Source organism: Ranitomeya imitator, chromosome 8, assembly GCF_032444005.1.
Source record: "Ranitomeya imitator isolate aRanImi1 chromosome 8, aRanImi1.pri, whole genome shotgun sequence".
In the NCBI taxonomy this organism is placed as follows: Eukaryota; Metazoa; Chordata; class Amphibia; order Anura; family Dendrobatidae; genus Ranitomeya; species Ranitomeya imitator.
In genome coordinates, this window is record NC_091289.1 from 58,923,371 (window position 1) to 58,947,128 (window position 23,758).

The window sequence follows — 23,758 nt, forward strand, 5'->3', positions numbered from 1 at the left end:
CGTTGCCCTCGTGCCATTTTCCTGAAGACATAAATCAAACACGTCACCACTTCTGCATTTATCACCCACTCCTGGTTTTGGCTTACACATACTGAGGTAAAATACCGGGAAAGGTCAGAGAGGCTCAGCACCTACGCACTGAAGTACTTTGCTCTGCACTCAACAGGACAGACAAAGTACGCCTGCGCCGGAGCGTGAAGACAGGAAGAGGACGTCATCTGATGAAGATAGGAGGCGTCGGACCGGACCGCGACACCCATCGGACCGGGACCGCCACTGGGTAAGTAAAATCTAACCTCTTTCTCATCTTTCAGGATACATCGGGGGCTTATCTATAGCATTACAGAATGCTGTAGATAAGCCCCTGATGCCAGTGGGCTTAGCTCACCTTCGATTTTGTGGGTGACAGGTTCCCTATAATCAAATAAGAGGGCTGGTGGATACTGAGGGAAAACAAGCAGGTGGGAAGATGTAGTTAAATGATTGGCCCGCCATGAATCGCCTGTGCTTGGTTTGAACAGCTAGTCGATGCTGACAAAAGCCCTGTTAGGCTACGTTCCCACAATGAATATTTGATGAGATGCAGATGCTATGATACATTTCTGCACCTATTCGCTAAATAGGTTACTTGTAAGTTTTATTTTATTACATGTGCTTTTATCCCCCCCTCTCTTTTTGGTGTGTGATATTTAAATAAAGTTGCTTTGTATTTGATGCTTCCTGATATTTTGCACTGACAAAACTTTATTGATACACTTATGTTCAGATTACAAGTGTCTTTAGTGGCATTTCGCTAGTGGAATCACAAAAAACGCATATATGTTTTTTTTTTACTTGTGGATTTTTCACATCTAATTGCAATTCTAGTGAGAAAATCTGCACATAAAACTCCGTGTACCCACAAGGGAAACTGACATGTTGCAAATTTTGTATATGCGCCTCAGGCTGGTGTCACACATTCATATGATACACGGACCGTCGAGGGTCCCCTGACCCGAACTGGGCAAAAATCAAAGGCATGTATGAGGCGCTTGGGTTCAGGTCTGGAGAAGCAGGACCGTTCTGTCCAAGGTGGTCCATACTCGTGTAAAAAGCGCCTTAATAAGCAGAGTTAGATGTCAATCACTGAATAGGAAGGTTTTTTTTGAGGACACTCTCCAAATCCTCCTCAAAAGACTCATAAGTTTCTGCTCCAAAATGACTCAGTGTGAACATAACCTTTTTCCTAAATAGTCTTTTCTGATGCCTTATGCAGCCAGTTTTTTTAATTATTATTATTATTATTTTTTTTTTTTTTACATTCACTATAAAATAGATGAAAGCCACCTAGAGAATGGACCAGTCAAAAAAAAAAAAAAAAAAAAAAGTAACAGCTTCCAAAGCCTGAAGCACTTTAAAGAAGTGTCAAAAGAGATCATGTGCACAGCAAGTCGTTATGACATTCATGTGCATTATGCTCATTCTTTTTAATGCTTTTGAAGACAGAACCCACTGTGTGCGCATACCCCAATAATGAATTGATTCATAAATCAGCTCAGCTTCTTCTGCTCTTAAAGATGGTCAACTCCGAACGCTGCAGATACAGGAAGGTGCCGGCTGTATAACACTGCTGCTACCCGCTCATCTCTTGAAATTTATGATTTGAGTTCACCATGATGTGACAAAGGGAACCTGTCACCCCGTTTTTTCAGATTTAGATAAAAATACTGTTAAATAGGGCCTGCGCTGTGCGTTACAATAGTGTATGTAGTGTACCCTGATTCCCCACCTATGCTGAGAAATACATTACCAAAGTCGCCGTTTTCGCCTGTCCATCAGGCTGGTCAGGTCGGGTGGGCGTGGTGACATCGCTCTTTTATTCCCCAGCTTTCCGTTGGTGGCGTAGTGGTGTGCGCATGTCCAAGTGACGAATCCACTGCGCGCACGTGAAGAAACAGCGCGCGATCTGCGCTATTACCCCTGTCATCCGTGGGGGCGGCCATCTTCCTGGGGCCGCGCGTGCACAGATGGAGTGCTCTGCTGCACGGGGCTTCAGGAAAATGGCCGCGGGATGCCGCGCGTGCGCATATGGAGATCGCGGCGGCCATTTTCCCAAAGCCGAGTTTGCATCTCGGCTTCAGGAAAATGGCCGCCGCGATCTCCATCTGCGCACGCGCGGCCCCAGGAAGATGGCCGCCCCCACCGATGACAGGGGTAATAGCGCAGATCGCGCCCTGTTTCTTCACGTGCGCACAGTGGATTCGTCACTTGGACATGCGCACACCACTACGCCACCAACGGAAAGCTGGGGAAGAAAAGAGCGATGTCACCACACCCACCTGACCAGCCTGATTGACAGGCGAAAACGGCGACTTTGGTAATTTATTTCGCAGCATACAGTAGGTGGGGAATCAGGGTACACTACATACACTATTGTAACGCACAGCGCAGGCCCTAACAGTATTTATATCTCAATCTGAAAAAACGGGGTGACAGGTTCCCTTTAACCCATAAAACAAACAACAACAAAAATGTATATCAGGAACTTCTTGCACTTACAGGAGATTTTAAATAAAGATTATTTTACTGAAAAAAAAAACAAAAAAACTTAATGCCACAAACATGGTGCCTGCACTGTGTCACATTGGGTGCCCATCAGTCCATACTACAGGCCTGTACGATCTCCATGTGCTGATCTTTGGTGAAACGATCCATCACATATGGCCAATGCAGAAAAATATATATTTTATATACCGGTACATAAAATGCAGTCCACTTCCCACAAAATAAGTCAAGAAAGATATATCAACATATAATAAATGCGTCCCCATCCATCAATTATTGTGATGAGAGCCCTGACCCCATTCCCCTGAAATAGATATGAAGCCTACCTAGATTATCAGTATACAATGATGAACACAAAGAATAAAATGTCTCACTAAGGTAATGGCAACATTCTCAGAACCACCATGAACAGGGAGTTCGTTCAGAAAAGAGAGAATCCCCAACATGACCAGGATCCGTCACATGTCACAGATTTGGTCACAAGCGAACTCCAGAACATGATTCTCCACAGGGTGGATGCATCCATTTCGATTTCTGGCTAATAACGTAATTAGTGAACGGCGCCTTCAGACCACGCACAGCAGGAACACATTATTTGTGATAGGCGCTCCCAGCCGCCTCCAGATACAGACAGCGTCACAAATTCACACTGTCTCCACTGCATCAATTTAAGAACAATCCACCAGAGTTGGAAACATTATGGACAGACATGATATACATACATGATGTACATATGCCACAAGCCCAAGCAGAACATTTCTTTGTTGTCAATGTTTTCTTCCATTACACCAGTTTTTTAGTGATTGCAAACATTAAAAAGGGTCTATCCAAAAGCTACTGATGACTTCGGGCTCATGTAGACGTCTGTGCAATTTAGTCCAGTCTTGGACAGCATCACACAGACCGGCAGCGGCACTCCCGACCCAAGCATTACAGCTTCATATATTTCTATCAGTGGTCATGCTCAGGTCAGGAGAGCCATGGCAGTCTGTGCTCAGACATCTGCAAGTCCCTATCCAAAGAACAGGTCATCAAAAGGAGATCAGAGGGAGTCCGACATCCACCGATCAGCTGAACTGATCATTAACTACCATGCAAGTAAATGTTAAAAGAGGGTTCTTTGATGAAAACAGGTCGGCACCGATCGGCAGATTGGGGGACGTTTATCCTCGTTAGATAGCGGCAGTGTGCACGCTCGCCCCTTGCCGATTTCATGCCATATGGCGGTGCAGAGAAACGCGCTTTGAGCAGCCCCATATGCAAGGAACTGTTTGGGAATCTGACCTGAAGCTCCATGTTGTAATTAGTGATAAAAGTTCCATGTCAGGGTTAAAAATTCCCTATTGTGCCAGTTCCACAAGTGGGACTCCCACCTATCAGCGAGTTGTCACCTATCCTGTGTATGGGCGACAACTCCGCTGGACGACCCCTTTATGAGGCTAACTAACCACGTGTCTCAAGTGTTGGTGGGCTGCACGATCGGTGTATTCGAGGGCACATAGACCAATTGAGTACGTCCTATTCTAGTCCTCAAAATGGGAATAGAATAGGAGCTGCTTCGAGTCTCACAAACCTCTCCCTCAGATTGGGATTTTCACGGATGTGTGAAAATATCCCAACACAGTTCTGTGAAGTAGACACTAATAAGCGATGCATGGGGCTGCTGGATTGTGTCCTGTACACTGCTTATATCACGCTGGATTTCAGATGGAGGGTGCCGGGTGTTGGCCCCCAATCATCAAGACATTTATGGACCCAGCATTTTAACATGCAGAAATGGTCACAATTTGAAAATAAGTTCTACACTTGACACATTTGGTTTCCCGCTTACTTCTAAGGTCTCAGTCAGATGTCTGTTTCCTATCTGTGGTGCTCACATTTCTCGTATCGGGGAGTCTGTGTGCCATCCACATGTCTGATTTTTTTGCTGACCAGGTGGCTTGTGGAAAATTACAGAGACATGTCCGATATTGATCGGATCAGAATTGAAAGTAAGTATATGGGTCTGTGAGGAAAAAAAAAAAAAAAAAAAAAATCAGACCCCACTCAGATGAAATCATGGACTATCGGAAAGATGGAGAAACTTTTTCCCCCTTCAAGTACGAGAAAAAAACTGATAACACTCGGGCCGCACTCGTCAAAATAATCGGTCGGAAAGTGAGAAACAGACATCTGTATGAGGCCTAAGGCTATGTCCACACGTGGCGTTTTGGCTGCATTTTTTTTCCCCTACAGGCACAACCTGCTGTAAGAAGCTGCTGCAAAAAGGTTTTGCTGTGCTTTAAGGGTATGTGCACACGTTGCGGATTCTCTGCAGATCCGCAGCGTTTTTGCAGTGCAGATACGCTGCAGATCCGCAATTGATTTACAGTACAATGTAAAATCAATGAGAAAAAAAAAAAAAAGTTGTCCACACTTTGCGGAAAATCCGCTGCGGTTTAAAAGAAGTGGCATGTCACTTTTTTCTGAATCTGCAGCGTTTTTGTACCCATTCCATTATAGAAAACCGCAGGGGTAAAAAATGCAGCAAATCCGCAAGAAAAAAAACGCAGAAAACGCGACAAATCCGCAGGTGTGTCTTCTGCTAGGAGGGGCAGAATCCACACCAGAAATTACTAAGGCTAATCCGCAAAGTGTGCACATAGCCTTATTGTCTGTTGTGCATGCTGATAAAGTTTAGTGCCCCCCAAAAAAAAAAAAAAAAAAAAAAAAAAAAAAATCATGAAGCATGTTCCTTAAGGTTTTTGGACCAAAAAAAATGCAGTAAAACCTGATGTCTGTGTTTTTGCTGCACTTGAGATTTGTGAAATGTCAAACTTTGCTGAAACTGTAAAATCTAAAAAAATTGCGTAAAAAAAGTAAAAAAAAAAAAAAGCAAAAGCATAACCCAACAGAAAATTGTGTCTATTAACAAGTACAAGAAGTCATAATCTGCGCAAAGCTTTGCAACATCTGACATTTGTCTTCGGCCCCTATGTAGCAATGAGAGGTGCGATCACGCTGAAACGGCGCAGTCACCATCTGAGCCACATTCAACATCTGAAAAGTTCAGAGCTGCAGAAGAGTGAGGCACAAATGAGGCCGCTTGTAATTTGGGTTTTTTTGTAGGGGGGGGGGGGTTGTAGGTGATTTTTTGCTGCATGTTGACAAAGGCCGCAGCTTGAGGTCTCGTGGGAGCTGCATAGTCTTTGTTTTTGTGCCTTTTTTTCCCCCCCTTCACTTTATTTGTGATTTTTGAGTTAGTGGATTTCATTTTCCCAAATGGCAGCACGCTCTTCTCTCTCTAGCTACAGTGATTTTTATTTTTTTCTTTCTCTCTCCAATAGATCTTCATTGTTTATATGTTTAACCCTTCGTGTGCAGTACCATTTCTGACATTGCAACTGGGGTAATTGCACCGGGAATGTTGTCGTCACAGATCACAATATATAAAAGTTGTAAACAAAAAAAATAAAAAGCATTTTTTTTTTTAAATGCATTTTGTTTGGGGAAGGGGGGTGGGGGGGGGGGCATTGAGAAGATGCTTGAGGCAAGTGCCTGACCGATGACCCAGATCGGTGTGGCCCAGAAGGACAGGCCGGCCATATAATGTCACAGCGACCTTCTGCATGCAGGGCACAGCTGGATCCCGGCCAGGATGGGGGGGATCACCGGTGATTATTATAGGGCAGGTGTGCTGACGGTGATCTAAGAACACACACAGGTCTGACTTACCCAGGACACCATCCTGAGGACAGTGTGCGGTTGCCTGATGAACGTCTGGGGGTCAAAGGCTCCCCCAGCCTTACCAGCTCCATAGGCGCCTCCCTCCATGCTGACGACCTCCAAAATGTATCTGCAGGAGCAATGTGGGGGTCCGCACTGGTGATGACTGGGGCTGATCAGATAATGGCTCCACCGCTCAAGGGCATGGGCAGATCCCTGCAGGTGAGCAGAGCACCACCAGTAAATGCACAAGGCTATGGCGATCCGGCCACAATCGCGGCTCCTGGGCACAGATCGGGGAGGAAGCCGCTGATCGCACAGGAGATGGGATGGAAGCAGCTGATGTGATGAGAGAATGCGGCCAAACCCTCGATCACAGCCAGTGCGACAGCTACAGGCTGCTGCTGTGTGTAGCAGCGTCCGACGCCTGCGCACTGCGCTCTTCTTCACAGCTGCCTCCGCGATGACATAAGACACGTGATCCCTCGCTCAGCCATCTTGGATTCGGACCGCTACTTATCTCCATGGCGACAGCAAGCGGGAGGGGGAGCAAGGAGGGCGGCTTGGCAAATGGTGCCCCTCAGTAGTAGAGGCAGAAGGGTCTTCACCTGGTTATTGTTCAATAAAGTTGTGATGTTAGAATGACCTAGTACAAATGTATAGAAGAATGTTCCAGATACTCAACTATCAGGGTAATAAATGAAAAAGTATTGAGACCTATAAGGAAAAGTGACTGGAATCTGTATACACATGAATGGACCTATTAGGCTGGAGACGCACTAGCGATGTTAAAATCAGTCAGATTTTGATGCAGGAGAGTCGGACAAGTGTCATGAAAGTGTCATGGAGTACAATCCGATTTTCACACCTAGCATCCAATATACATGCGAATGTAGTGCGATCGCTATCCGATTCAACTGTGATTTTGTCATGAGCTTTTCCGCACAGCAATTTTCTGCCATCTACACGTCATTTTCAAAGGAAATATTCTTCAAAAAACATATATATACACTGCTCAAAAAAAAATAAAGGGAACACTTAAACAACAGAATATAACTCCAAGTAAATCAAATTCTGTGAAATAAAACTGTCCGCTTAGGAATCAACACTGATTGACAATCAATTTCACATGCTGTTGTGCAAATGGAATAGACATCAGATGGAAATTATTGGCAATTATCAAGACACACTCAATAAAGAAGTGGTTCTGCAGGTGGGGACCACATCTCAGTACCAATGCTTTCTGGCTGATGTTTTGGTCACATTTGAATGTTGGTTGTGCTTTCACACTCGTGGTAGCATGACACGGACTCTACAACCCACACAAGTGGCTCAGGTAGTGCAGCTCATCCAGGATGGCACATCAATGAGAGCTGTGGCCAGAAGGTTTGCTGTGTCTGTCAGCGTAGTGTCCAGAGGCTGGAGGCGCTACCAGGAGACAGGCCATATAACCCAAGAGAAAGAATGGAGTTCAAGTCCAAAAATTTAAAAGGGTATAAATTTATTACAACAATAAACATTTTGTACACGCAAAGTTAATAATACTACAATGAAGGTACTAATAACCATTAGAATTTCAGCAAGAAAGACCCTCCATATCCTAGAAATCTTGCCCATGTTGTGGTGTCCTCTGGCTCCCCACTGTGCAGCCTAAACGCGCGTTTCACGTTGGCTTCATCAGGGGGCAGTGCATTTCTAAGATATCGAGGGTCATGATATGGACAGGGCACTGATCTTTATGTTAATGAGCAATTGTGTTTGAATTACATCCACTACCCTTCTTCCTGGTTATCTTTTTCTCTTTTATAACAAAAAAATAGAAAAAACGCAATAGCACTCACCAATCAGTGGCAATTCAAACGTCCTTTATTAGAACATGCAGCAAATCATCTTCACGGGTCAAGGGAGGGAGTGAAAGTAGGAGTGTGACAGGCAAGACGACGATGATCGTTTCGCGCTAATACCAAGCGCTAAGACCCGTGGTAGCGCTTGGTATTAGCGCGAAACGATCGTCGTCATCTTGCCTGTCGCACTCCTACTTTCACTCCCTCCCTTGACCCGTGAAGATGATTTGCTGCATGTTCTAATAAAGGACGTTTGAATTGCCACTGATTGGTGAGTGCTATTGCGTTTTTTCTATTTTTTTTATTTACATGGACACTTTGTTTCACGCAAGCACCGCCTTTCATCTGATCGGACTACCTTTTGTTGGGAAACTCTCCACATTGAGCTTATAATCTCTGCAAAGTCGAGCTGTGCCGCTCACTTTTTTTCTTTTTCTGGTCTGGTCTTTTATAACAAAGCACTCTGCACTTTAGGGTGGTTTCACACTTGCGTTTTTGTCTGCAGCGTTTTTTGCACAAAAAAACGCATGCGTTTTTTTCCTATGTTTAACATTGAAAACGCATACGTTTTTTTGTGTACGCGTTTGGTCGCGTTTTCAATCGCATGCGTTTTTTTACTGCATGCATTCATTTTCAGAAATGCAACTTGTAGTATTTTTGAGAGGCGTTTTTTGGACACATAAAAACGCATGCGTTTTCATGCGTTTTTTTGGGTCAAAAAATACATTGGAGTCAATGGGGACGCATGCGTTTTTTTGTGCATGCGTTTGCATGCATTTTTGGACGCATGCGTTTTTTTTAGCTAAGGTTGACTAGAATGTAGATAAGGTTGTCTAGACACTGATAAGCCTCCCCCATAGCAGCAGGGTGATAAAAGGAAGGTTGGGGGAAGTTTCTGGTCACTTCTCATCAGACTCCAAAGAAGACAAGACACTGCCCGGACGCATTGGTGGACAAGACCCAAAGCAATGTGAGTATATCCTAGCCAATGCATTTATTTTCAATTTTTTTGATCTACATGTCCTAATTTCTTCCTTTTTTTTCTTTCAACATGCATCAGAATGTCTTCTGCGGAGTCTTCATCTGATGAGGAGTTTGAGCCACGTCAGTCAGAAGTGGATCATGTGAGTGAGGTTAGTTTTTTGTCCTTCAGCTTGGTAAGTATTGACTGTCACATCGACACATGAGACAATTTTTTTTTTTACAGAGCACTTCTACTGAGGGACAGAGAGGGACGGAGCAGCGGAGTCAAGGTCCGGTGGGAAGACGGCAGCGGGTATGTATACAAGGCAGACTGTCCTCATTGTAATATTCTTGAATCTTCCTTTCTGTACCCTTGATTTTCTTTTAATTTTTCTTGTATGATCCTTTTCTGAAAGTTGACTTTCATATTCATGCCATTTCTCATCTTCATGTATTTTTGTTTCCCAATGTGATTGAGCAAACTTATATGATTTTCTTTTAATTTTAGGTTTCACAACGGGACGATGACAGGATCGATAATGACCTCCTGATCACCCTGGTCCAGGAGCGAGTCCCGTTGTGGGACAGCCGGGATCCACAGCACGCAGTCAACAGAACTGTTATGACCTGGTGGTCAGGACAATAATGGACCTGGTGGTTAAGAGCACACGGAATGACCTGATAGTTACCAATAATATAGGACGAGCTCTGAGACGTGGGAACTCTGCTGACCGCAATCCCTAATCCTATCACACACACTAGAAATAGCCGTGGATTGCTCCTAACGCTCCCTATGCAACTCGACACAGCCTAAGGAACTAGCTAGCCCTAAAGATAGAAAAATAAAGCCTACCTTGCCTCAGAGAAATTCCCCAAAGGAAAAGGCAGCCCCCCACATATAATGACTGTGAGTAAAGATGAAAATTACAAACACAGAGATGAAATAGATTTAGCAAAGTGAGGCCCGACTTACTGAACAGACAGAGTATAGGAAAGGTAGCTTTGCGGTCAGCACAAAAAACTACAAAAAGTCCACGCAGAGGGCGCAAAAAGACCCTCCGCACCGACTCACGGTGCGGAGGCGCTCCCTCTGCGTCCCAGAGCTTCCAGCAAGCAAGACAACAATCAAAATAGCAAGCTGGACAGAAAAATAGCAATCCAGAGAAAAACAAGCAGGAACTTAGCTTCTGCTGGGAAGACAGGTCACAAGAACGATCAAGGAGTGAACTAGACCAATACTGGAACATTGACAGGTGGCATGGAGCAATGATCTAGGTGGAGTTAAATAGAGCAGCCAGCTAACGAATTAACCTCGTCACCTGTGGAAGGAACCTCAGAAGCCGCAGCCCCACTCACCACCACCAGAGGAAGCCCATGGACAGAACCAGCCGAAGTACCATTCATGACCACAGGAGGGAGCTTGACAACAGAATTCACAACAGTACCCCCCCCTTGAGGAGGGGTCACCGAACCCTCACCAGAGCCCCCAGGCCAACCAGGACGAGCCAAATGAAAGGCACGAACCAGATCGGCAGCATGAACATCGGAGGCAAAGACCCAGGAATTATCTTCCTGACCATAACCCTTCCATTTGACCAGGTACTGGAGTTTCCGTCTCGAAATACGAGAATCCAAAATCTTCTCCACCACATACTCCAACTCTCCCTCAACCAACACCGGGGCAGGAGGATCTACGGATGGAACCACAGGCGCCACGTATCTCCGCAACAATGACCTATGGAATACATTATGGATGGCAAAAGAAGTTGGAAGGGTCAAACGAAACGACACAAGAATGAGAACCTCAGAAATCTTATACGGACCAATGAAACGAGGCTTAAACTTAGGAGAGGAAACCTTCATAGGAACATAACGAGACGACAACCAAACCAAATCCCCAACACGAAGTCAGGGACCCACACAGCGCCGGCGGTTAGCGAAACGTTGAGCCTTCTCCTGGGACAATGTCAAATTGTCCACCACATGAGTCCAAATCTGCTGCAACCTATCCACCACAGTATCTACACCAGGACAGTCCGAAGACTCAACCTGCCCTGAAGAGAAACGAGGATGGAAACCAGAATTGCAGAAAAACGGCAAAACCAAAGTAGCCGAGCTGGCCCGATTATTAAGGGCGAACTCAGCCAAAGGCAAAAAGCACACCCAATCATCCTGATCAGCAGAAACAAAGCATCTCAGATATGTTTCCAACGTCTGATTAGTTCGTTCGGTTTGGCCATTTGTCTGAGGATGGAAAGCCGAGGAAAGAGACAAATCAATGCCCATCCTACCACAAAAGGCTCGCCAAAACCTTGAAACAAACTGGGAACCTCTGTCCGAAACGCTTTTCTCCGGAATGCCATGTAAACGAACCACATGCTGGAAAAACAATGGCACCAAATCAGAGGAGGAAGGCAACTTAGACAATGGTACCAAATGGACCATCTTAGAGAAGCGATCACAAACCACCCAAATGACCGACATCTTTTGAGAGACAGGGAGATCCGAAATAAAATCCATAGAGATATGCGTCTAGGGCCTCTTCGGGACCGGCAAGGGCAAAAGCAACCCACTGGCACGAGAACAGCAGGGCTTAGCCCGAACACAAGTCCCACAGGACTGCACAAAAGAACGCACATCCCACGACAAAGACGGCCACCAAAAGGATCTAGCCACCAAATCTCTGGTACCAAAGATTCCCGGATGACCAGCCAACACCGAACAATGAACCTCAGAGATAACTCTACTAGTCCATTTATCAGTGACAAAGAGTTTCTCTGCTGGGCAACGGTCAGGTCTATCAGCCTGAAATTTTTGCAGCACCCGCCGCAAATCAGGGGAGATGGCAGACAAAATTACCCCCTCTTTGAGAATACCCGCCGGCTCAGGAACACCCGGAGAGTCGGGCACAAAACTCCTTGACAGGGCATCAGCCTTCACATTCTTAGAGCCTGGAAGGTACGAAACCACATAATCAAAACGGGAGAAAAATAGCGACCAACGAGCCTGTCTAGGATTCAACCGTTTGGCAGACTCGAGATAAGTCAAATTCTTGTGATCCGTCAAGACCACCACGCGATGCTTGGCTCCTTCAAGCCAATGACGCCACACTGTTGTGAATTCTGTGGCTGAATTCACTCCTGTGGTCACAAGTGGTACTGCAGCTTCTGGGCTTCCTCCCTCAGGTGTTCTGGTGAGCTCGTTGGCTGCCTTGTTATTTAACTCCACCTGATTCTGTCTTCCTTGCTCCTTGTCTATGTTCCAGTGTTGGATCTGAGCTTCTGGATCTTTCCTGTGGCCTGCTGCTCTGCTTAGATAAGTGCTTCTTTGCTTTTGTTGCTGCTTTTTCTGTCCAGCTTGTCTATTCGTTTTTGCTGGAAGCTCTGAGACGCAAAGGGTGTACCGCCGTGCCGTTAGTTCGGCACGGTGGGTATTTTTGCCCCCTTTGCGTGGTTTTTTGCTTTAGGGTTTTTTGTAGACTGCAAAGTTCTCTTTGCTATCCTCGCTCTATCTAGAATATCGAGCCTCACTTTGCTGAATCTATTTCATCCCTACGTTTTGTCTTTTCATCTTGCTAACAGTCATTATATGTGGGGGGCTGCCTTTTCCTTTGGGGTATTTCTCTGAGGCAAGTCAGGCTTGTATTTCTATCTTCAGGCTACTCAGTTCCTCAGGCTGTGCCGAGTTGCATAGGTAGTGTCAGGTGCAATCCACAGCTGCCATTAGTTGTGTTTAGGATAGGTTCAGGTATTGCGGTCTACAGAGATTCCACGTCTCAGAGCTCGTTCTATTGTTTTTGGGTTATTGTCAGATCACTGTATGTGCTCTGATTACTGGCACACTGTGTTACTGGATTGCCTTCATAACAGTACAAGGAGCCAAACTAATGATTCTCAATAGAGGGAAAAAAGAAGTTCTGACATCATTTTTTTTTCTCAGCTCTGTGTTCAGTCTTTTTTTTCCCCTAGACATTAGGGTGCTTCAGGACACAGCTGTGGACATGGATATTCAGGCTCTGTGCTCTTCAATGGATAATCTCGTTATAAATGTACAAAAGATTCAAGATACAATTGATCAGAAATCTATGCTAGAACCAAGAATTCCTATTCCTGATTTGTTTTTTGGTGATAGAACTAAGTTTCTGAGCTTCAAAAATAATTGTAAGCTATTTCTGGCCTTGAAACCTCATTCTTCTGGTAATTCAGTTCAACAGGTTTTGATTATTATTTCTTTTTTGCGCGGCGACCCTCAGGACTGGGCATTTTCTCTTGCGCCAGGAGACCCTGCATTGAGTGGTGTCGATGCGTTTTTCCTGGCGCTCGGATTGCTGTACGATGAGCCTAATTCAGTGGATCAGGCTGAGAAAAATTTGCTGGCTTTGTGCCAGGGCCAGGATGATATAGAAGTATATTGTCAGAAATTTAGGAAGTGGTCAGTACTCACTCTGTGGAATGAATCTGCGCTGGCAGCTTTGTTCAGAAAGGGTCTCTCTGAGGCTCTTAAGGATGTCATGGTGGGTTTTCCTATGACTGCTGGTTTGAATGAGTCTATGTCTTTGGCCATTCAGATCGGTCGTCGCTTGCGCGAGCGTAAATCTGTGCACCATCTGGCGGTATTGTCTGAGATTAAACCTGAGCCTATGCAGTGCGATAGGACTATGACCAGAGTTGAACGGCAAGAACACAGACGTCTGAATGGGCTGTGTTTCTACTGTGGTGATTCCACTCATGCTATTTCTGATTGTCCTAAGCGCACTAAGCGGTTCAATAGGTCTGCCGTCATTGGTACTGTACAGTCCAAATTCCTTCTGTCCATTACCTTGATATGCTCTTTGTCATCGTATTCTGTCATGGCGTTTGTGGATTCAGGCGCTGCCCTGAATCTGATGGATTTGGATTATGCTAAACGTTGTGGGTTTTTCTTGGAGCCTTTGCGGTGTCCTATTCCGTTGAGAGGAATTGATGCTACACCTTTGGCCAAGAATAAACCTCAGTACTGGGCCCAGCTGACCATGTGCATGGCTCCTGCACATCAGGAAGTTATTCGCTTTCTGGTGCTACATAATCTGCATGATGTGGTCGTGTTGGGGTTGCCATGGCTACAAACCCATAATCCAGTATTGGATTGGAACTCTATGTCGGTATCCAGCTGGGGTTGTCAGGGGGTACATGGTGATGTTCCATTTTTGTCTATTTCGTCATCCACTCCTTCTGAGGTCCCAGAGTTCTTGTCTGATTATCAGGATGTATTTGAAGAGCCCAAGTCCGATGCCCTACCTCCGCATAGGGATTGTGATTGTGCTATCAATTTGATTCCTGGTAGTAAATTCCCTAAAGGTCGTTTATTTAATTTATCCGTGCCTGAACACACCGCTATGCGCAGTTATGTGAAGGAATCCCTGGAGAAGGGACATATTCGTCCATCCTCATCACCACTGGGAGCAGGGTTCTTTTTTGTAGCCAAGAAGGATGGTTCGCTGAGACCGTGTATTGATTACCCCCTTCTTAATAAGATCACTGTTAAGTTTCAGTATCCCTTGCCATTGTTATCTGACTTGTTTGCTCGGATTAAGGGGGCTAGTTGGTTCACTAAGATAGATCTTCGTGGTGCGTATAATCTGGTGAGAATCAGGCAAGGAGATGAATGGAAAACGGCATTTAATACGCCCGAGGGTCATTTTGAGTATCTTGTGATGCCGTTCGGACTTGCCAATGCTCCATCTGTCTTTCAGTCTTTTATGCATGACATCTTCCGTGAGTATCTGAATAAATTCCTGATTGTTTACTTGGATGACATTTTGATCATCTCAGATGATTGGGAGTCTCATGTGAAGCAGGTCAGAATGGTTTTCCAGGTCCTGCGTGCTAATTCTTTGTTCGTGAAGGGATCAAAGTGTCTCTTCGGTGTGCAGAAAGTTTCATTTTTGGGGTTCATCTTTTCCCCTTCTACTATCGAAATGGATCCGGTTAAGGTCCAAGCCATCCAGGATTGGACTCAGCCGACATCTCTGAAAAGTCTGCAAAAGTTCCTGGGCTTTGCTAATTTTTATCGTCGCTTCATCTGTAATTTTTCTAGCATTGCCAAACCATTGACCGATTTGACCAAGAAGGGTGCTGATTTGGTTAATTGGTCTTCTGCTGCCGTGGAAGCTTTTCAGGAGTTGAAGCGTCGTTTTTGTTCTGCCCCTGTGTTGTGTCAACCAGATGTTTCTCTTCCGTTCCAGGTCGAGGTTGATGCTTCTGAGATTGGAGCAGGGGCGGTTTTGTCACAGAGAGGTTCTGGTTGCTCAGTGTTGAAACCATGTGCTTTCTTTTCCAGGAAGTTTTCTGCTGCTGAGCGTAATTATGATGTGGGCAACCGAGAGTTGCTGGCCATGAAGTGGGCATTCGAGGAGTGGCGTCATTGGCTTGAAGGAGCTAAGCATCGCGTGGTGGTATTGACTGATCATAAGAACCTTACTTATCTCGAGTCTGCCAAGCGCTTGAATCCTAGACAGGCCCGTTGGTCGTTATTTTTTGCTCGCTTCGATTTTGTGATTTCGTACCTTCCGGGCTCTAAAAATGTGAAGGCGGATGCTCTGTCTAGGAGTTTTGTGCCCGACTCTCCGGGTTTATCTGAGCCGGCGGGTATCCTCAAGGAAGGAGTCATTGTGTCTGCCATCTCCCCTGATTTGCGGCGAGTGTTGCAAAAATTTCAGGCTAATAAACCTGATCATTGTCCGGCCGAGAAACTGTTCGTCCCTGATAGGTGGACTAGTAAAGTTATCTCTGAACTTCATTGTTCGGTGTTGGCTGGTCATCCAGGAATCTTTGGTACGAGAGAGTTAGTGGCTAGATCCTTCTGGTGGCCATCTCTGTCACGGGATGTACGTACTTTTGTGCAGTCCTGTGGGATTTGTGCTAGGGCTAAGCCCTGCTGTTCACGTGCCAGTGGGTTGCTTTTGCCCTTGCCGGTCCCGAAGAGGCCTTGGACACATATTTCGATGGATTTCATTTCTGACCTTCCCGTTTCTCAAAAGATGTCAGTCATTTGGGTGGTCTGTGATCGCTTTTCTAAAATGGTCCATCTGGTGCCCTTGGTTAAATTGCCTTCCTCCTCTGATTTGGTGCCTTTGTTCTTCCAGCATGTGGTTCGTTTGCATGGCATTCCTGAGAATATTGTTTCTGACAGAGGTTCCCAGTTTGTTTCAAGGTTCTGGCGAGCCTTTTGTGGTAGGATGGGCATTGACCTATCTTTTTCCTCGGCTTTCCATCCTCAGACTAATGGCCAGACCGAACGAACCAATCAGACCTTGGAAACATATCTGAGATGTTTTGTTTCTGCAGACCAGGATGATTGGGTGTCCTTATTGCCGTTGGCTGAGTTTGCCCTTAATAATCGGGCCAGCTCGGCTACCTTGGTCTCTCCATTTTTCTGCAATTCTGGGTTCCATCCTCGTTTCTCTTCAGGACAGGTTGAGTCTTCGGACTGTCCTTGTGTGGATTCTGTGGTGGACAGGTTGCAGCAGATCTGGACTCAGGTTGTGGACAATTTGACCTTGTCCCAGGAGAAGGCTCAACTTTTCGCTAATCGCAGACGCCGTGTGGGTCCCCGACTTCGTGTTGGGGATCTGGTTTGGTTATCTTCTCGTCATATTCCTATGAAGGTTTCCTCTCCTAAATTTAAACCTCGTTTTATTGGTCCGTATAGGATTTCTGAGATTCTCAATCCTGTGTCCTTTCGTCTGACCCTCCCGGACTCCTTTTCCATACATAATGTATTCCATAGGTCGTTGTTGTGGAGATACGTGGCACCTATGGTTCCATCTGTTGAGCCTCCTGCCCCTGTTTTGGTGGAGGGGGAATTGGAGTATATTGTGGAGAAAATTTTGGATTCTCGTGTCTCTAGACGGAAACTCCAGTATCTGGTTAAATGGAAGGGTTATGCTCAGGAAGATAATTCCTGGGTTTTTGCCTCTGATGTCCATGCTCCAGATCTTGTTCGTGCCTTTCATGTGGCTCATCCTGGTCGGCCTGGGGGCTCTGGTGAGGGTTCGGTGACCCCTCCTCAAGGGGGGGGTACTGTTGTGAATTCTGTGGCTGAATTCACTCCTGTGGTCACAAGTGGTACTGCAGCTTCTGGGCTTCCTCCCTCAGGTGTTCTGGTGAGCTCGTTGGCTGCCTTGTTATTTAACTCCACCTGATTCTGTCTTCCTTGCTCCTTGTCTATGTTCCAGTGTTGGATCTGAGCTTCTGGATCTTTCCTGTGGCCTGCTGCTCTGCTTAGATAAGTGCTTCTTTGCTTTTGTTGCTGCTTTTTCTGTCCAGCTTGTCTATTCGTTTTTGCTGGAAGCTCTGAGACGCAAAGGGTGTACCACCGTGCCGTTAGTTCGGCACGGTGGGTCTTTTTGCCCCCTTTGCGTGGTTTTTTGCTTTAGGGTTTTTTGTAGACTGCAAAGTTCTCTTTGCTATCCTCGCTCTATCTAGAATATCGGGCCTCACTTTGCTGAATCTATTTCATCCCTACGTTTTGTCTTTTCATCTTGCTAACAGTCATTATATGTGGGGGGCTGCCTTTTCCTTTGGGGTATTTCTCTGAGGCAAGTCAGGCTTGTATTTCTATCTTCAGGCTAGTCAGTTCCTCAGGCTGTGCCGAGTTGCATAGGTAGTGTCAGGCGCAATCCACAGCTGCCTTTAGTTGTGTTTAGGATAGGTTCAGGTATTGCGGTCTACAGAGATTCCACGTCTCAGAGCTCGTTCTATTGTTTTTGGGTTATTGTCAGATCACTGTATGTGCTCTGATTACTGGCACACTGTGTTACTGGATTGCCTTCATAACACCACTCCTCGAATGCCCACTTCATGGCCAACAACTCTCGATTGCCAACATCATAATTGCGCTCAGCAGGTGAAAACTTTCTAGAAAAGAAGGCACATGGTTTCATCACCGAGCCATCAGAACTTCTTTGCGACAAAACAGCCCCTGCTCCAATCTCAGAAGCATCAACCTCGACCTGAAACGGAAGCAAAACATCTGGCTGGCACAACACAGGGGCAGAAGAAAAACAACGCTTCAACTCCTGAAAAGCTTCCACAGCCGCAGAAGACCAATTGACCAAATCAGCACCCTTCTTGGTCAAATCAGTCAACGGTTTAGCAACACTAGAAAAATTACTGATGAAGCGACGATAAAAATTAGCAAAGCCCAGGAACTTTTGCAGACTCTTCACAGATGTCGGCTGAGTCCAATCATAAATGGCCTGGACTTTAACAGGGTCCATCTCGATAGTAGAAGGGGAAAAAATGAAACCCAAAAATGAAACCTTCTAAACTCCAAAGAGACACTTTGACCCCTTCACAAACAAAGAATTCGCACGAAGGACCTGGAACACCATTCTGACCTGCTTCACGTGAGACTCCCAATCATCCGAGAAGACCAAAATATCATCCAAATATACAATCAGGAATTTATCCAGGTACTCTCGGAAGATGTCATGCATAAAGGACTGAAATACTGATGGAGCATTGGAAAGCCCGAATGGCATAACCAGGTACTTAAAATGGCCCTCGGGCGTATTAAATGCTGTTTTCCATTCATCGCCCTGTTTAATACGCACAAGATTATACGCACCACGAAGATCTATCTTGGTGAACCAACTAGCCCCCTTAATCCGAGCAAATAAATCAGACAGCAGCGGCAAAGGGTACTGAAATTTGACTGTGATCTTATTAAGAAGGCGGTAATCAATACAAGGTCTCAAAGAACCATCCTTCTTGGCCACAAAAAAGAACCCTGCTCCCAATGGTGACGACGACGGGCGAATATGACCCTTCTCCAAGGATTCCTTTACATAACTCCGCATAGCGGCGTGCTCTGGCACAGATAAATTGAACAGTCGGCCCTTAAGAAACTTACTACCAGGAATCAAATTGATAGCACAATCGCAATCCCTATGAGGAGGTAGGGCACTGGATTTGGGCTCATCAAATACATCCCGGTAATCCGACAAAAACTCCGGGACTTCAGAAGGGGTGGATGACGAAATAGACAAAAATGGAACATCACCATGTACTCCCTGACAACCCCAGCTGGACACAGACATAGATTTCCAATCCAATACTGGATTATGGACCTGTAGTCATGGCAACCCCAAAACGACCACATCATGCAGATTATGCAACACCAAAAAGCGAATATCCTCCTGATGTGCAGGAGCCATGCACATGGTCAATTGGGTCCAGTACTGAGGCTTATTCTTGGCCAAAGGCGTAGCATCAATTCCTCTCAATGGAATAGGATACTGCAAGGGCTCCAAGAAAAAACCACAGCGCCTAGCAAACTCCAAGTCCATCAAATTCAGGGCAGCGCCTGAATCCACAAATGCCATAACAGAATAGGATGACAAAGAGCAGATCAGAGTAACAGACAAAAGAAATTTAGACTGTACCGTACCAATGGTGGCAGACCTAGCGAAACGCTTAGTGCGCTTAGGACAATCGGAGATAGCATGAGTGGAATCACCACAGTAAAAACACAGCCCATTCCGACGTCTGTGTTCTTGCCGTTCAGCTCTGGTCAAAGTCCTATCACATTGCATAGGCTCCGGTCCATGCTCAGATAATACCGCCAAATGGTGCACAGCTTTACGCTCACGTAAGCGTCAATCAATCTGAATGGCCAAAGACATAGACTCATTCAGACCAGCAGGCATGGGAAATCCCACCATGACATCCTTAAGGGCTTCAGAGAGACCCTTTCTGAAAATTGCTGCCAGGGCACATTCATTCCACTGAGTGAGTACAGACCACTTCCTAAACTTCTGACACAGAGCCAGCAAGATTTTCTCTGCCTGATCCACTGAATTAGGTTCATGATAAAGCAATCCGAGCGCCAGAAAAAACGCATCAACATCACGCAATGCCGGATCTCCTGGCGCAAGGGAAAATGCCCAGTCTTGAGGGTCGCCACGTAACAAAGAAATAATGATTTTCACTTGTTGAACAGGGTCACCTGAGGAGCGAGGTTTCAAAGCAAGAAACAATTTACAATTATTTTTGAAATTCAGAAACTTAGATCTATCCCCAAAAAACAAATCAGGAATTGGAATCCTAGGCTCTAACATTGGATTCTGAACCACAAAATCTTGAATGTTTTGTACCCTTGCAGTGAGATTATCCATACAAGAGGACAGACCTTGAATGTCCATATCTACACCTGTATCCTGAACCACCCAGAGGTAAAGGGAAAAAGAGAGACAAAACACACTGCAAAGAAAAAAAAATGGTCTCAGAACTTCTCTTATCCCTCTATTGAGATGCATTAGTACTTTGGGCCACCTGTACTATTATGACCTGGTGGTCAGGACAATTATGGACCTGGTGGTTAAGAGCACACGGAATGACCTGATAGTTACCAATAATATAGGACGAGCTCTGAGACGTGGGAACTCTGCTGACCGCAATCCCTAATCCTATCACACACACTAGAAATAGCCGTGGATTGCTCCTAACGCTCCCTATGCAACTCGACACAGCCTAAGGAACTAGCTAGCCCTAAAGATAGAAAAATAAAGCCTACCTTGCCTCAGAGAAATTCCCCAAAGGAAAAGGCAGCCCCCCACATATAATGACTGTGAGTAAAGATGAAAATTACAAACACAGAGATGAAATAGATTTAGCAAAGTGAGGCCCGACTTACTGAACAGACAGAGGATAGGAAAGGTAGCTTTGCGGTCAGCACAAAAAGCTACAAAAAGACCACGCAGAGGGCGCAAAAAGACCCTCCGCACCGACTCACGGTGCGGAGGCGCTCCCTCTGCGTCCCAGAGCTTCCAGCAAGCAAGACAACAATCAAAATAGCAAGCTGGACAGAAAAATAGCAAACCAGAGAAAAACAAGCAGGAACTTAGCTTCTGCTGGGAAGACAGGTCACAAGAACGATCCAGGAGTGAACTAGACCAATACTGGAACATTGACAGGTGGAATGGAGCAATGATCTAGGTGGAGTTAAATAGAGCAGCCAGCTAACGAATTAACCTCGTCACCTGTGGAAGGAACCTCAGAAGCCGCAGCCCCACTCACCACCACCAGAGGAAGCCCATGGACAGAACCAGCCGAAGTACCATTCATGACCACAGGAGGGAGCTTGACAACAGAATTCACAACACAGTACGCTCCGTCGGTTGTGGAGTGAGGTGGCCCAAGCGTTGTGGGATGGCTGGGAGAATGCCCCGCCACGGGTCCGTAATGCATTTGGTAAGTATTGTAATGCAGTGTGAAGCAGCAGAGTTTCTGTCATCACACACAGTCAAGAGAGCACGGCCAAAAGTACATTTTCTGACCATTATATTTTATTGTTATTTCACAGTGGACAAAATAAGAACACGTTGGCGTTCCATGAAGGACCGCTTCAACAAGGACCTTCGCGCAGAGAATCGTGCTGCAAGTGGTTCTGGAGCAAGGCACCGGCTGTACAAATACCGCCGTGTGCTGGCCTTTTTAAGACCGGTCCTTCTCATGAGAACGTAAGTATTTCTCACATGCTTCCGCTTGTATTGCATTGACATAATATGTAATTTTAAATTCCACAGGATGTACCGTCTTGTTATATTTTGGTATTAATTTTCTGTTTTCTTTTTTCACAGCACACACAGCACGACTGTCGCGACAGGTTCTGGAGTGGTCCTTCAGCTGGCAGCCACGGACCCGTCCCAGCCATCCAGCAGCGCAGCAGCAGGTGGGTCTTCCACACTCACTGGAGACCAGGGAGCTGGCCCATCAGGTATTCCCCTTTCGCAGTCCTCTTTCACTGCACACATTTTTGCGGGCTCATACCGGCAGCGACAGAGGGCTTCGGATAGGTCACTCATGCCCGAGTTTTTGCACTTGAGCTCGGTTTTACACGAAGCAATCAAGGCTTTAGGTGACAGAATGGATGTGTCCCATAACCTCTTAGATTGCCGGATCCAGGATGTCGCCAAAAGCCTTGATCAAGTTAAAGCCGACCTCCAGAGGCCAGCTCATCATTTTTTTAACCAAATACAGCAGGGCATGTCGGAACACCTTAGCCCTGATCTCTAGCTGAGTGTGATGCAGGCCTGCAATGTTGCTTTTGTGCAGGCTATGCAGCAGAGTCAGAGTCGTAATTTACAGCAGACAGTGGCGGCATATCCAACTGTGCCGTCACTGTCACGATTAACCACCATTCCTACCTCTGCTGCATACCACTGCACGGCCACCTCTATTCCATCCACAGGTGTACTCCACTACAGCGCCAACACGATGACGAGTGCTGTTGGACATCCCACCGCCACCACCGTGACAACCACTGCTCCGGCTTGGACCTCCTCCGCTGACACCACGATGATGCAGGACCCTGGCGTGGCTTATCGGCCCGGCCCCCTCCCGATGCAGCAGGACCCAGGCATGGCATATCGGACCGGCCCCCCCCCCCCCGATGCAGCAGGACCGAGGCATTGCTTTCCGGGCAGGACACCCCCCGATGCAGCAGGACCCAGGCCTGGCGTATAGGACCCCCCCATGCAGCAGGACCCAGGCATGGCGTATCGCACCGGCCCCCCCACGATGCAGCAGAACCCAGCCATGGCTTTCCGGCCAGGACCCACCCCAATGCAGCAGGACCCTGCCAGGGCTTTATGTTCCCCCCCACCAGCAATGCAGCGGGACCTTGGGAGGGCATTATGTTCCCCCCCTCCAGCAATGCAGCAGGACCCTGGGAGGGGTTTATGTTCCCCCCCCAACGATGCACCAGGACCCTGGGAGGGGTTAATGTTCCCCCCCAACAATGCACCAGGACCCTGGCAGGGCTTTATGCTTCCCCCCCACTACGATGCAGTTGGACTCTGGCGTTGCCGAGCGATCCACAATGGAAACGGACTGTGAAATTGTGGAGCCGGACCCTGACGTGTCTCCCGCCAACACTCAACAACATAGCCCAAGAAGACATCCCCCTACCAGGAAAACACAAAGGAAAACTCAAAAAACACATAAAAAACAAAAAACTTAGTATTCCTCCCCCATCACCTACCGATGTGTCTGTATTGTCTGTTGTGTCTCACCCTTCCAGTGTGTCTCAAGCCTCTCATGTGTTAAGCCCCATCCCCGAACTTCCAGACCCTTCCAGTTTTATTGCCCCTTTCCTGCCACCTCTGCCTCCTCCACGGTGAGCCAGGCTTCAGTTCTTAACACCCCCCGGTTACGTCACTCTACCCCAAGCCGTCGCGGTACAATGCGTCGCGGTACAAAAAAAATAAATGTTTAAATTTGTTAACTCAATAAAAAAAAAAGTTAATTTGCAACAATTATGTTTGGTTTATTGTGTCTTTCACCGCTGTCAATACACAACAATAAACTTCACCACACACTTTCTTTTGGCCAAAACATATCTCCAGTAGTATAAAATACAAGACTACATCTATATGTGTTTCTTCAGTATACAGATATGAGTTGCCCAAAAAAATATTAGTTATTTCCATACTCTTTTTTTTGTACCTAGTGTGACTGTACAAAGAGAAAATGGTGGAAATCAAATTCAGTACTCAACTGAACAGGTCAGATGTCCAAAAACTCATAAGTTAAGACACCTGACCTATTGAGTTGATTACTGCCTTGTATATTCACCATATTCTCTTATTTATATAACAGATTATGTGACAATGGTTGTCACACTGATGTGACAATGGTTGTCACACGCTACATATCTAT

The 23,758-nt window shown here is 46.1% G+C and overlaps 1 protein-coding gene across 2 annotated transcripts in view; it reads right to left on the reverse strand.

Annotated features, from left to right (window-relative positions):
• SYNGR1 (synaptogyrin 1) overlaps positions 1-6,679 on the reverse strand; it is a 116,876-nt gene extending 110,197 nt beyond the window's left edge. For both annotated transcript variants that reach the window (XM_069737002.1, XM_069737003.1), the window contains exon 1: positions 6,259-6,679. In XM_069737002.1, coding sequence (XP_069593103.1) covers positions 6,259-6,357 — 99 coding nt within the window. In that variant the 5' untranslated portion in view covers positions 6,358-6,679. The remainder of the gene's footprint in view (positions 1-6,258) is intronic.
• Positions 6,680-23,758: the final 17,079 nt, after the last annotated feature.